The sequence below is a fragment of the Brassica napus genome, chromosome C8 (genome assembly GCF_020379485.1).
Source record: "Brassica napus cultivar Da-Ae chromosome C8, Da-Ae, whole genome shotgun sequence".
Taxonomy (NCBI): Eukaryota; Viridiplantae; Streptophyta; class Magnoliopsida; order Brassicales; family Brassicaceae; genus Brassica; species Brassica napus.
Window position 1 is genome coordinate 46249695 of NC_063451.1, and position 12460 is coordinate 46262154.

The following is a 12460-nucleotide window of genomic DNA, read 5'->3' on the forward strand; positions in this document are numbered from 1 at the left end:
TGTAGACGTTCATGCTTCGGGATCCGGCTGGCTCATCCCGAGAGCTGCTCGTCTCTCCGCCAAAGCTCTCTGCAAAGTTGGAATTTCCCACCGCCATCACATCCAGCAAAACCCTCGAGAGAGTCCAAACGCTGCTGCTGGGTATCATGCGAGCCTGCATTCGGTCGTTGTCCTGGTGGTCCGTCTCGAATAGTATGACGCAGTCGCCCTTGAAACTTCGTTAACGGAACCTATTCCAACCGTCCCTCCCTTTTTCTAGGAGCCACCTATATGTATATATATTAAAACCGTATTTAGAGTTAATAATAAAATAAAGAAAAAAAAATTAAAATTATTAAATTTTACCTCCTCGAAGATCCGGTCGACCTCTACGGTTGACAACTTGACGGGTAATCCATCTGCGACTGTTGGGTAAGTTGCGTCTCTTGCTCTTCAACCCGAGACGCCCACAGCGTTGAAGAGTTCTCGGATGCAGGATCCACACAAACCCCATCTGGTGAGGCGTGAGTCATCTTGAATAAGTCGAGAGAGATGGCAAAAACTCCCGCCTTCCCAACTAATAACAACAATAATAAATAAATTAAATATAATTAATAAATACAAGTTTAAAATATGATGAAAATTATAAATTTAAATAAAACGTACAGCTTCGAGACGAATTCCGGCATGGGGTTTTGGCCGGATCTATGAACCATGGGCAAATGGCCCATCTTTATCCCTCGTTCTTCGGGAAGCGGAGCAGGAGTTGGCTTTGCGGATGGAGCTGGGTTCGTTCCAATAGGTGATGAGCCATCCCATGCTTCCTTTGTGACCCCGCTCGGCTTCCCCTCATAGCCGTAAATCTCCCACTTGTCCTTCCAATCGGAGACGGTGTTGCAAAGACGAGTTTTCGCCTTTGCATAAATTCGCTCTTCACCCTCTCGGTGATTCCTACGGACCAGTTCCACCTTTGCTGAAAAAACAAACATTTAAAAGATTAGAAAAAAAAAATAATTATTTAATTAACAATATAAATATTAATAATTGTAAATATCATTACCGCAAAACATTTAAACCACGTCGTCTTGACGTGATCGGGAGTCATGGTCCAGTTGGGATAAAGGCCGTCATATCATAATATCCCTTCATCGTCTCTGAAACGCTCCGGCTAACACGGTTGTTAGCCCCAAACCTGCAAATATAACAATTTGTTAAAAAATTGTCAAAGATTTTAAATTTTAAATTAATAATTTTATGTACTTACCAATAAGTACCCGGGGGTCTATCGGGGTCCAGAACGTGTAAACCCTCTCGTCCGGGCTGGGCAAGCAAATCCTCGACGGTGTATCTTGCGAATGGTGCATGAGCTGGCACCCGCAAATCGGGATGAACTGCAGCTGGTGGGGCAGGCTGATCCGGGGCGACAGGTGGAGCTCGTGGGGGAGGCATCTGAGATGGAAGAGGAGGAGGGGGTCGAAGGAAACTCTCCGAGATGTGTGAGAGTCTGGAACTGTCCCGGAAGAAGACGATGGACCGCTAGAGGAAGATCCATCGCCAAACAAATCTGCATACGTAGGTGCAGGAGCTGCTGGTCTCGGTCTAGGAGCCATCTAGAAAATTTAAAAAAATTAAATTAATATATATCCTAAACGAATTGGTTAAAATAATTTTCTAAACTAATCATCTAAACTAATTCCGGTTAACTAATCACCTAAACTAATTCCCTAAACTAATCACCTAAACTAACAACCTAAACTATAAAAAAAAAAAAAAAAGGATAGAGAGAGAAAGTTACCTTAGAGGGGGAGAGGAGTTAGGGAGGAAGATACGAGCAGTGCTCGTATCTTCGACTTCTCCCATATATATAAAAACGGTTTCCTCGTGTAACTTCCTCGTAACATTACGACGAAGTTACCAGGCCCGTGTTTTTCCATTTACGACGAAGTTACCAGGCCCGTGTTTTCGATTTACGACGAAATTACGTCGAAACATTGGTTTACGACGAATTTACAAGGCCACGTTTACGACGAAGTTACCAGGCCCGCGTTTTTCCATTTACGACGAAAATTACGTCGAAAAATCGGTTTACGACGATTTTACAACGCTTAACCCTAAAACCGAGAATGAAATCCCTAAACCCCAAAGTCACATATCATCTAACATCATATCTCTTCTTCTCTACTACTTTGTGCTCTTCTCCAACTTAAACTCTAAAAACCCTAAACTCCAAATAAGTTTTTAAATTAACACAAATACATATTATATATAAAACAACATTTGTTACACATACATTAGGATGGTAAAAAAACATATTTCTTTAAACATACGTTACAATAGAGAAATACAACATCAGAGACATATATTACATCACTCTAAATCGTTTTCGTTCTCATCAATATTACATCACTCTAAATCGTTTTCGTTCTCATCACTATCATTACAATCATCATCGTCGCTTCTCTCGAACAGGTCTTCACGTGCTTATCTGTCGCATCTTCGAGGAATATCTTCATATTGAAAGTTTTGCGGTCGATCAAAAGGATTTCATCAGTTGGTTGTTCTGGTACCTCAACTTCATTGATAGCGCCCTTCTTCTTGCAAGGGCGGTTCTTCTCAGCGACAATGCGTCCACGAGGTGTAATTTGCATCACTAATCATATCTTGAACCCTATCATGATCTACCATCTGCTCATGATCTTGATGATAATTATATCCATTATGCAAATGATTCGGTTCTTCACTATGATGACATCCTCAAAATTATTATTACTACTACTAGCTTCATTTCCCCCATAACCCTCTCCATGTTGATACCAAATGTAGTATTGTGGTGTAAATCCTCTGTTTACTAAATGCTTCCATACAGTTTCACTACGTGCAAATTTTGAATTCTTGCATTTCCGACAGGGGCAGAACATCTTACCGCTTTCCTGTGTGATCGGTGTACAGCCCGCCTGGTGCATGAATGTCTCTAGCCCGCTCAGAAATGCGTTTGTCACCCTCCCGTCAGAATCTTTGTGCAAATACATCCAACTCCGTAACTCGTAAATACTACCGCCACCGGCCATTTTTTCTTAGATTTTTTTTTCAATTTTTTTTTCTGATTTTCTTTCTGATTTTTTTTCTCCCGTTTGTGTGTTGTGAGGAAGAGAGTTGTGGGAAATGACATATATATAGAGAAATTTTCGAGTTGGGTAGTTGAAAAATAACAACGATTTTACAAGGAATATTTTACATGGATTTTACATGGTTTAACATATTATTTACAACGAATTTACGACGAAATTAGGTAAGTTAAAGCACATTGAATACACGTTTTCACCTAAATATAACGGTAACATGATTCGTTGTAATGTCGATGTAAAGTTTACTTTTCGACGTACTTGCGTCGTAATATTACATGGCGTTTACGACGAAATTTGGTTTCGTTGGTTTCGTCGTAATTGCGTTGTTAAGCCACCAGTTGCTATTTCTAAGACGACGATAAGGAACCTGTGTCGTTCGTCTATCTGCCAATTCAGTGGAATGACAAGGAGAAAGTGGACGGAAGTGCAGCTGGTTTGTACTTGAGAGGAACCTTTGACGATGGTTGGAGGTTCCTTTCAAGTATAAACCAACTGCACTTCCGTCCACTTCTCCTTGTCGCTCCACTGAATTGGCAGACAGACGAATGACTCATGTTCCTTATCGTCATCTTCGAAATAGTAATTGGTGGCTGAATGAGGAACATAGTCTAAACGCCATCAGGTTCGAGAGGAAGAGAGTTGTGTGTTGTGAAGAAGAGAGTTGTGGGAAATGACATATATATATATAGAGAAATATAACAATGATTTTACAAGAAAAGTTTTACATGGATTTTACATGGAACATTTACAACGACTTTACAACGAATTAGGTAAGTTAAAGCACATTGAATGCACGTTTTCACCTTTATATAACGGTAACATGATTCGTTGTAATGTCGATGTAACGTTTACAACTATTTCGCATTCCACGTACTTTCGTCGTAAACTTACATTGACTTTACGACGAAATCCTTTCGTCGTAAATTACCATGGAGTTTACGACGAAATAATGTCTCGTCGTAATTGCGTTGTAAAGCCCATGTAAAGTTACGAGGAAATAATTTCGTCGTAAACCGCCGTTGTTACTGCTACGTTTTCTTGTAGTGATTGTAAATAAGTTGGAAAACTTAAGAATATTTTATATTTGTACTCTTCTTTTAATAGAGTAGATATACATAATACATAAATGAATACAAATAAATAATAATATATAAAAATTATTTACAATATAACATTTAACATTTTAATTCAAAAAAAAAAAAAATATAACATTTATCGTCCGCAATTCTTAAGCTAGTTTAATAATAAGGAAGCTGCACTATACAAGCTACATCCCTTTGTACATGAGAAAACCAATTACAATGGACGATTATTCACGTCGTTGATAGAGGTCGACGAGCTACAAACGTCCTCCACTACACGAAACAGATATTTTAGTATCTGTGTACGTTTGAAGTGGTTCAGAGATTCTATGTTCATGATGCATTTCAAAAAAAATGTATTTTATATTTTATACTACAGTTTGCACTACAATTTGGACTTTTTGGTTATAAAAAAAAGTAAAAGAAATTTAGATCCATTCATCTATTACCCAAATCCATTAGTATTTATTACATATATCATTTTTAATCGAATTTTTTGGATTCCTTTAGAAACTTTTACACAACATGGACTCACGGATGACACGAGTCCTGCAGCTTTTAGTATGTAAACGTATAATGGTGAAAAATGTGACGATTCCGTCAACTTAGCTAAAAACTAGACGTTACAACAATTACCACCCATCCATGTTAATCTAAAAGGCATTATAAATTCCAATGAGGCATAGCGTAGTTTCCACTACATTCAAAATATTATATCTATAAAATTTATCAAAGAAATTAAGAAGCGTTAATTTGGAGATGAAGCAAGTCTCTTCCAAGCTTGTATTGATGATTTCTCTTATTGTCAGTGTCTTCCGTAAGTAAACTAAGTATATGTCAACTATAGTTTCATCCTTTTGAGCAAAAGCATATGTCAACTATAGTTTAATACTGTCTTCCAAGAATATTTCTAAAGTTTTTATTTCGATGGACTTTCCATGGTCTCAACCGCCAATAACCTGTTTTTATTAGTGGAGCACTCAGTTGTTAAGAAGTTTGACAATAATTAGACTAACTAATTAATGATTAAATGCAGTCAGTGAATGAAAGTAGTGACTCAGTTTAGTTGGAAAGTTTTGTGTCCATTGACCGCATTTAGTTATTGTACATCCGTTTTTTTGACCTTAACGATTGTAGACCAAAACGTTCAACCTATATATTAATAACCTTACCAAAAATCACTGCTTCAAATACATTATAAAAAGCTAGGAAGAATTGATTAGCTTCACAACTGATAAACACAAAAACTTCTACCCAAAAATGAAGAAAGTGTTCCCTAACATTGTTCTATTGTCTTTTCTTCTCGGTGTTGCCTTCCGTAAGTATACTACTTATCATTCATTTCATAATATGATACACGCAATCGTATATATGTTTATACATGAATATATAATTAGAATATACATAAATGATTACTCCTGTCATTATACTATTCAGATATTAATGCTTGATTTTCCTCTCTTCATGGAATTTCAAGTTTGGCTATTCTGTTACGTACATTGATGATTTTTTATTTCCAATTATTTCATTCAGTTTTGAAAAAAAGAAGTTTTAGAGGCGTATTAAGGTTTATGTGAGAATTATAGTTTCCGTACAAAAAAATGTTAGAAGTAAAAGTATATATTATTGACGTGAACCTTTTGCAAGATGAAAAAGGTTTTATTTTGAATGGATAAATAATTTTCATTAAATAAAATAAACTAAAACTTAAGATTTCATTAAATAATAATATGTCATTAATATAATTTTTGATTCTTTAAAAATCATAAAATAAATGATATATCTAACAAGATCCATTATGGATGAATTAAAATTGTATAGTAATATCAATTTAAATTGATGCTATTTAAGATTAATAAATAATAGTATATTAACTTTCAATTAATAGAAAGTATCAAGTAATAGAAAAAATCTTAAAGATTTTGATTTTTTTTAAAAAAATATTTGTAACTATTGATTTCTCCCATATATGTATACTTATCAAATACCATAACATATTATATTTATTTTCTTTTGATTGTATAAAAGTTATTGCATTATTAATATTTTATTATAATAATTAATAGTTTGATCATTTATGAATAAATATGTTCAACCCGTAAATTAATGACATTTAGAATATAATTTAATACCATTGAGATATTCTAATATATCAAATTACACTAATAACATTGAATTACTAAAAGAAAATTAATATTACAATATATAATACTATTATAATATTGGTAAGATATTTAGTGAGTATTTTCATCATCTAAACTCCATTATAAAAGCTAGCTATGAAGAAAACATTAGCTTCACAATTGAGAACACAAAAACGTCTACCCCAAAAATGAAGAAAATGTTCCTTAGCTTTGTTCTATTGTCTTTTCTTATTGGTGTTACCTTCCGTAAGTATACTCCTTATCGTTCAAGTATACTCCTTATCGTTCATTTCACAATATGATACATGCAATCGTATGTATGTTTATACACGAATATATAATTAGAATTTTCATAAATAATTATTAATTTATGCTAATCTATGTTCTAGAGGCGTGTAAGGTTTATGTCATGTGGAAATTATAGTTTTCGTATGAAAGAAAAGTTGGTAGTGAAAGTAGAGAGACTTTTATTATTAATACTTATTTTTACTAATTTTTTTAAGTTCCATTTTCCTTCTCAAACTAGATTTGACCCAAAACGTGCAAACTAGTGGTATAAACTAAACTTTATAAATCATTTCGTTTTGTTGACAAAACAACCAACCATGTTTGGACTAACACATTATTCGTATGCATGACAAGATCTTGCAAATGGAGCCGACGTGAATCATCAAGGGCAATGTGATTCAGACCTTGAGTGTTATACCATGCGTAGTTGTCAGAGAGGTCCAGGATATTGCGATCAGAAAGACGGAAAGTGCAAGTGTCCAAAATTACAATCCGTGGATACAAATGGGGCGGACGTGAATCATCAAGGGCAATGTGACTCAGATCTTAAGTGTTACACCATGCGTAGTTGTCAGAGAGGTCCAGGATATTGCGATCAGAAAGACGGAAAGTGTAAGTGTCCTAAATTACAAGTTGTGGATACAAATGGAGCGGGCGTGAATCATCAAGGGCAATGTGACTCAGACCTTGAATGTTATACCATGCGTAGTTGTCAGAGAGGTCCAGGATATTGCGATCAGAAAGACGGAAAGTGTAAGTGTCCTAAATAGAGAAACAAATAAACATGACAAGAACACATATGAGTCTTATGTACCCGACTTAAACATGGGCAATTTGTATCAAACTGCCCAAGTATAAAATATGTATCCCAAAAATAAATAAATATATTATTAAAAGACTATTCATGACTGTTATCTTTCGAATCATTTTTATAGTATTTACTTTTATTGCAATTCTTGTTATACCAATACATTCCCTGGACATAATGGTCACACACGATTTTACTTTAACACTAAAGTATTGTGTTTTGTGACTTGGGTATCTATTCTATTAAAAAAGAATCACTCTGAAAAAATCTACTTATACAAGGTTGTTTGGACTATTTCCTAAGAGTTAATAATTTCATGGTCCTAATTAAATTTCTCCTAACAATATATTTTCATAAATTTCTCTGATTTTCTTTAGATATTATAAGTGTGTCACTCCTATATTTATGGTAACTACTATATTACCTTCTATAAATCTCACCCCTTGATTATAAATTTCTCCATTTAGTTATTGATATCCCATATACGATTTACTAACCAACATTTTTTTTGATGCAATAATATATAAACTCGTGGGTCCATAGACTAATCTATTATGTATGTGACCATATATATATTATATAATGTTTATTTTAATTCTTAAATTCATATCTCTATAAAACGAATGGTATGGTGCATATCACCATTAAATAGTACATGCCATTTGAATTAAAATAGTCTGGTAAGTAATACATGTATTTTTTTTAAAATGAGTTAATGAATTATGATAAATAATTATCACAAAATCATGTTTTACTATAGAACCGATCAAACTTAGTAGTATATTATATTATTTTCAGTTCATAAAAAACGATATTAACATATAAGTACTGAACAAATTTGAAAAAATGCATATGAAGTTAGTTAAAAATTATCCTCGGGCCAACTTATTAATTGAGTTTTTACTATAATTCAGATACAACCACTTAAACTATATTATGGAAAATTAAAAAATACAAATAATTTAGAAAATATTGCTCCATATTCTCTCTTTTTTTTATAAAAAAATAAGTTGACTTGATTTTTACTTATGAAGCACAATTACTAAAATCCAAAATAATGATTAGTATTTTTTTTTGGGCAACAAATAATGTTTAGTATAAAAGATGCTTAAATACAAGTCCACTTCTGTAATTCAGTTTAAATAACAAAATAAATTTACAAATATAATTAGGTCCAGAATTAATATTTATATTATTTAAGTTTCAAGCTTGCAGGTTTCCGCGGGTTATTCAATCATATATTATATACTAAACACATTGAGATTGGTATAAACTCTTCACTAAATTTGGAATACCTAAGTTAAACAAGATTTTTCTCTTTTGAAAAGGTATTAACCCTGTGTTTCAAAGCTTGATTCAAAAGTTTGAATTGAGTTTAGAAAAAACATCATCCAATTTATATGAGATTTTATCGGTTCAACTAATATTGGATAGCGGGTTAATGATAGTTTTTATGATTTTACCGATTTTTATCAGATTTTTATATATAAGATTTTAATAAAATTCAGACCAGATTTATATGAATCACCTGATTTACTTCTGAGACTGTAGGTTTGATTCGGGTATGAAAACACTGCTAAAACTATTAAAAGTTCTACAATATATATACTATTAGATTAGCCCAAAATCTACCAAATAAATTTTTTGTCTCATCAACTCAACAAATATAACTCTTACAAAATACACACAAAATGCAACGATGACGTTGTAACATAAGAATACACATATAAAATCTAAAATAAACTATTTGATAAATTATATAATTTTAAACTAAAATTCTTTTACTTTTTCTATATAATAACACTTTATAACTTAATAATATACTTCAAAACATCAAAACCAAAATAATAATTCATATCAAACAATATTCTTAATCGGAAAAAAAACCCGCGCTTTTGAAGCGCGGATCAAAATCTAGTACTAATTAAATGTAAACAATCTAAAGACATTCAATACCGTAACCAATTTTCCATTTAAACTATCAAAAATTCTAAATTCTAAATTCTAAATCATTAAACCCAATTCAAACGCAAGAGAATGTAAGATCATCATTTATATAAGAGATATCCAAGAAACTGGGATTGGGATGGGACTCTCAAAAGAGAAAAAAAGGAAAACAAGATTCGCAAGTCATGAAGAACTTGTATCAGCACCAATGGTCAAAAGGAATCCAACCAGAACTAAGAAGAAGACTCATCAAATGATAACGACCTCCTTCATGGCTCGAATGATAATTTCACATCCTGTAGAACGTTTTGTGAGTTTATTAACCTTCTCCCATGTTTCTGATTCCAGAACATCTCGAGGATCATAAGTTGTGGGGCTCAGAATGAGTTTCTTTAGCACTGCTGAATTTCCAAGAAAGTAACTTGTTGCTTTCATCTTCCCTTCCTCCAATTCAAGTTTTTCTTGTATCTCAACACACTCAAGAGTCGATGACACACACCGTGGCACATCTGTGAGTTCCAATCCCTCCCCCATCTCCTCTGAGTGAACAACCTTCTTCAAACACAAAAAAGGCTAAGTTTTCAATAATACACATCCATAAAACATAAAGAAAAAATGGCTTTACCAAGACTAGGTGTTTCAGATTGGGGAAACACTCAAGAAAGGCTGGCAAAAACTGCAATAAATTGCTATGGAACATTGCTTGTAAACGGGACAAGTTGTTGAACTTGGGAATCATTTCTGCTTGTGAGTAATACTCAAGGGCCTGCAACACGAATATATTTAATATAGAAGTGAAAGGTATTAAATAAGTCCATGAATATATAAATATGCACCTTAACTGTTTTGGCAGAGATGATCATATGCCTAACACTCGATATCCCATTGAGAAAATCACGGATCTCATTGCTCTTTGCTAAGTTCCAGGGATTAAAGATCACGCCAAACTTGACAAAAAACTTGATATCAAGCTCAACCACCAACAAAGAAGTCAGGTTCTTTACCACAATGCTATCAAATTGATCCTCTCCGAGACTCATATGCTTTAGCCCCGGAGCATCAATCTCAAGCGTGCAATTCACTCTCGACCTGCAATCCCTAACCTGCCTAAGCGGCAGCACACGGAACCTCTTCAAACTCTGAGCCCTCACACGCATAACCGTAAATTCATCATAGGCAACTGCATAATCATCATCCAGATCTCTCAACAAGGCCAGCTCCTCGAGAACAGGACACCCTGAGAGAAGCTTCTCCAGATGCACACGCCATTTAACCTCTTCAAGATGCATGAATTTAAGACAAGGCATGAAAACAAAACCAGGATCATCAAGACCAGAAGACGTGAGCTTCAAGTAAACCAATGTCTTGCTCGTGTAGAGATTCATAGGCATGAAGTCGACACAAGGATGGTGAAAAGAGTCGTCCTCTATATCATAGGTACTACTCTCAACATCGAGATGCTGCGTCCCCCGGTCAATCATTATACCGATCCGATCCCTGAACCCGTCTATCATCGTGTCTCTGCACTTAACCTTGACTTTAAACAGCTTTGACTCAGGGCTAGACTCGAGAAGCTTGTCAATGAAGCTTAAGAAGCTTAAGAGCATTTCATCAGCATCATAAGGAATGGCAGATAAGTTTAAGTCAAGACCGGGAACGTTTAGATACAGATTCTTCCATCTTGTTGACAAAACACTTGTCTGCACCGATTGTTTTGACGGAAGGAAAGAGAGTATTTGAGTAAGCAATGATTCCGGCAATTCGCTAATCCTATCGATCCCAGACATCACCTTAAGAGCATCAAAAAACAACATATAAAAAAGAGATCTTGATCGAATCCTAGGCGTTGAAGAGTTTCTCTAATCAATCACAATACAAATGAAAAGAAAGACTCGATGGGGGTTTCTGAGGAACTCACCGTGGATTGGGTTTGAGTCGCCGGCGGATTCTATCGGCGGGAGTGATCGAAAGCGAGAGAGAAAAGTGATAACTTTTCTTTGTCTGAAGACGGAACTGTCGAACTGATTGTTCAGAATTTATACGGAACTGATTGTTCCGGTTCCATGAGAGCGTTTTAAAAAATGAAGGCTGTCTTTATTGTCTATATATTATATATATTTCTTTTAATTTTTTGACAAAAAAAAAACAATATTTATTTTATTCGTTATATTTTCATGTTGAATGTCATTGTAAAATTCATGGAAATCGATTGTAATAGTAGAGTATTTTCAGGAAAATTGCATATTTTCCATTATCAGCATTAATTTTTATATTTAGGAGATTTTATATCTAACCAATCTTCCCAAAAATCAATTTTTGTGGCTAATTAGAAAAGCAAATGAAAAAGGAATATAATAACAAGGGATCTGTTTACAAATTGCATTTAATAAATCATAAATACTAATATTTTTAAGAATGAATATTCGATCTGATCCGGTATATGTATATATACATATATTCAAAGAATTATATATTTATATAATATAATTATTATATTTTATGTAATTTTACAATTTTTATTTATTAAATTGATTATTTTAGCTATTAGAGTGTTAAAAATATATAAATGTTTATTTTTAATAGTGATTTAAACATTGTAATAAGGTTTTATTATTTTAAAATTTTATTTGTTTCTGTTGTTTTTAAATTTTTATTTCTTATACACGAATCGAATCATATATCTAATTAAAATATATTTTTTATGGACATTCGAGCACAGAAAATTCGGGATAAATGTGAATCAAATCGAATTGTATAATTAATTTATTCGGACAGATCAGATCACAAAATCCTTTAAAACTCTTAATATTCGATTCATGTCCACTCCTACCTGGTAGCTAGACGACTCCTATGATGAAGCATTCTTTTCAGCTGACATGTTCCGGCTGCAGCAGCAGCCATACCTGAATCGTGAATTAACCTAACCACGTTCAGGAATGACAGAACCAAACTCAAAAAAAAAAAAATTGCCATCTCAATATAAAGAGTAAAAGACTTCTCAATGTAGAAAACACATTTTCTCTCGACTTCTTCTTTCTTTCACTCTGTTTTTTCTCTACAATAGCATGTTTATTTTATACCATTTTC

At 33.7% G+C, this 12460-nt stretch overlaps 2 protein-coding genes and 1 non-coding gene across 6 annotated transcripts; 2 read left to right on the forward strand and 1 right to left on the reverse strand.

Annotated features, from left to right (window-relative positions):
• Positions 1–4853: 4853 nt before the first annotated feature.
• LOC125591306 (helofensin-3-like) lies at positions 4854–7519 on the forward strand. 3 transcript variants are annotated; one of them, XM_048765289.1, is made up of 2 exons: positions 4854–5003; positions 6973–7519. In XM_048765289.1, the coding sequence occupies exons 1-2, from the start codon at positions 4946–4948 to the stop codon at positions 7386–7388; spliced, it is 474 nt and encodes a 157-aa protein (XP_048621246.1). In that variant the 5' UTR covers positions 4854–4945; the 3' UTR covers positions 7389–7519. The 3 variants fall into 3 exon arrangements, with proteins under 3 accessions (XP_048621246.1, XP_048621248.1, XP_048621247.1); XM_048765291.1 differs by lacking the exon at positions 4854–5003 and adding an exon at positions 5378–5504; XM_048765290.1 differs by lacking the exon at positions 4854–5003 and adding an exon at positions 6447–6576.
• Positions 5570–5684, forward strand: LOC125592197. The gene has a single exon (XR_007328044.1). It is a non-coding gene; the product is annotated as a small nucleolar RNA snoR98 (small nucleolar RNA).
• A 1935-nt stretch (positions 7520–9454) lies between the features above and the next one.
• Positions 9455–11484, reverse strand: LOC106369107 (F-box/FBD/LRR-repeat protein At1g13780-like). Of its 2 annotated transcripts, none has more exons than XM_048765292.1 (4): positions 11292–11484; positions 10210–11163; positions 9999–10139; positions 9455–9928 (listed from the first exon to the last, which is right to left on the reverse strand). In XM_048765292.1, exons 2-4 carry the CDS (start codon positions 11158–11160, stop codon positions 9623–9625), a joined length of 1398 nt encoding a protein of 465 aa, XP_048621249.1. In that variant the 5' UTR covers positions 11161–11163; positions 11292–11484; the 3' UTR covers positions 9455–9622. The 2 variants fall into 2 exon arrangements, with proteins under 2 accessions (XP_048621249.1, XP_048621250.1); XM_048765293.1 differs by having other exon boundaries at positions 9455–9925; positions 11292–11482.
• Between the last annotated feature and the right edge of the window lie 976 nt (positions 11485–12460).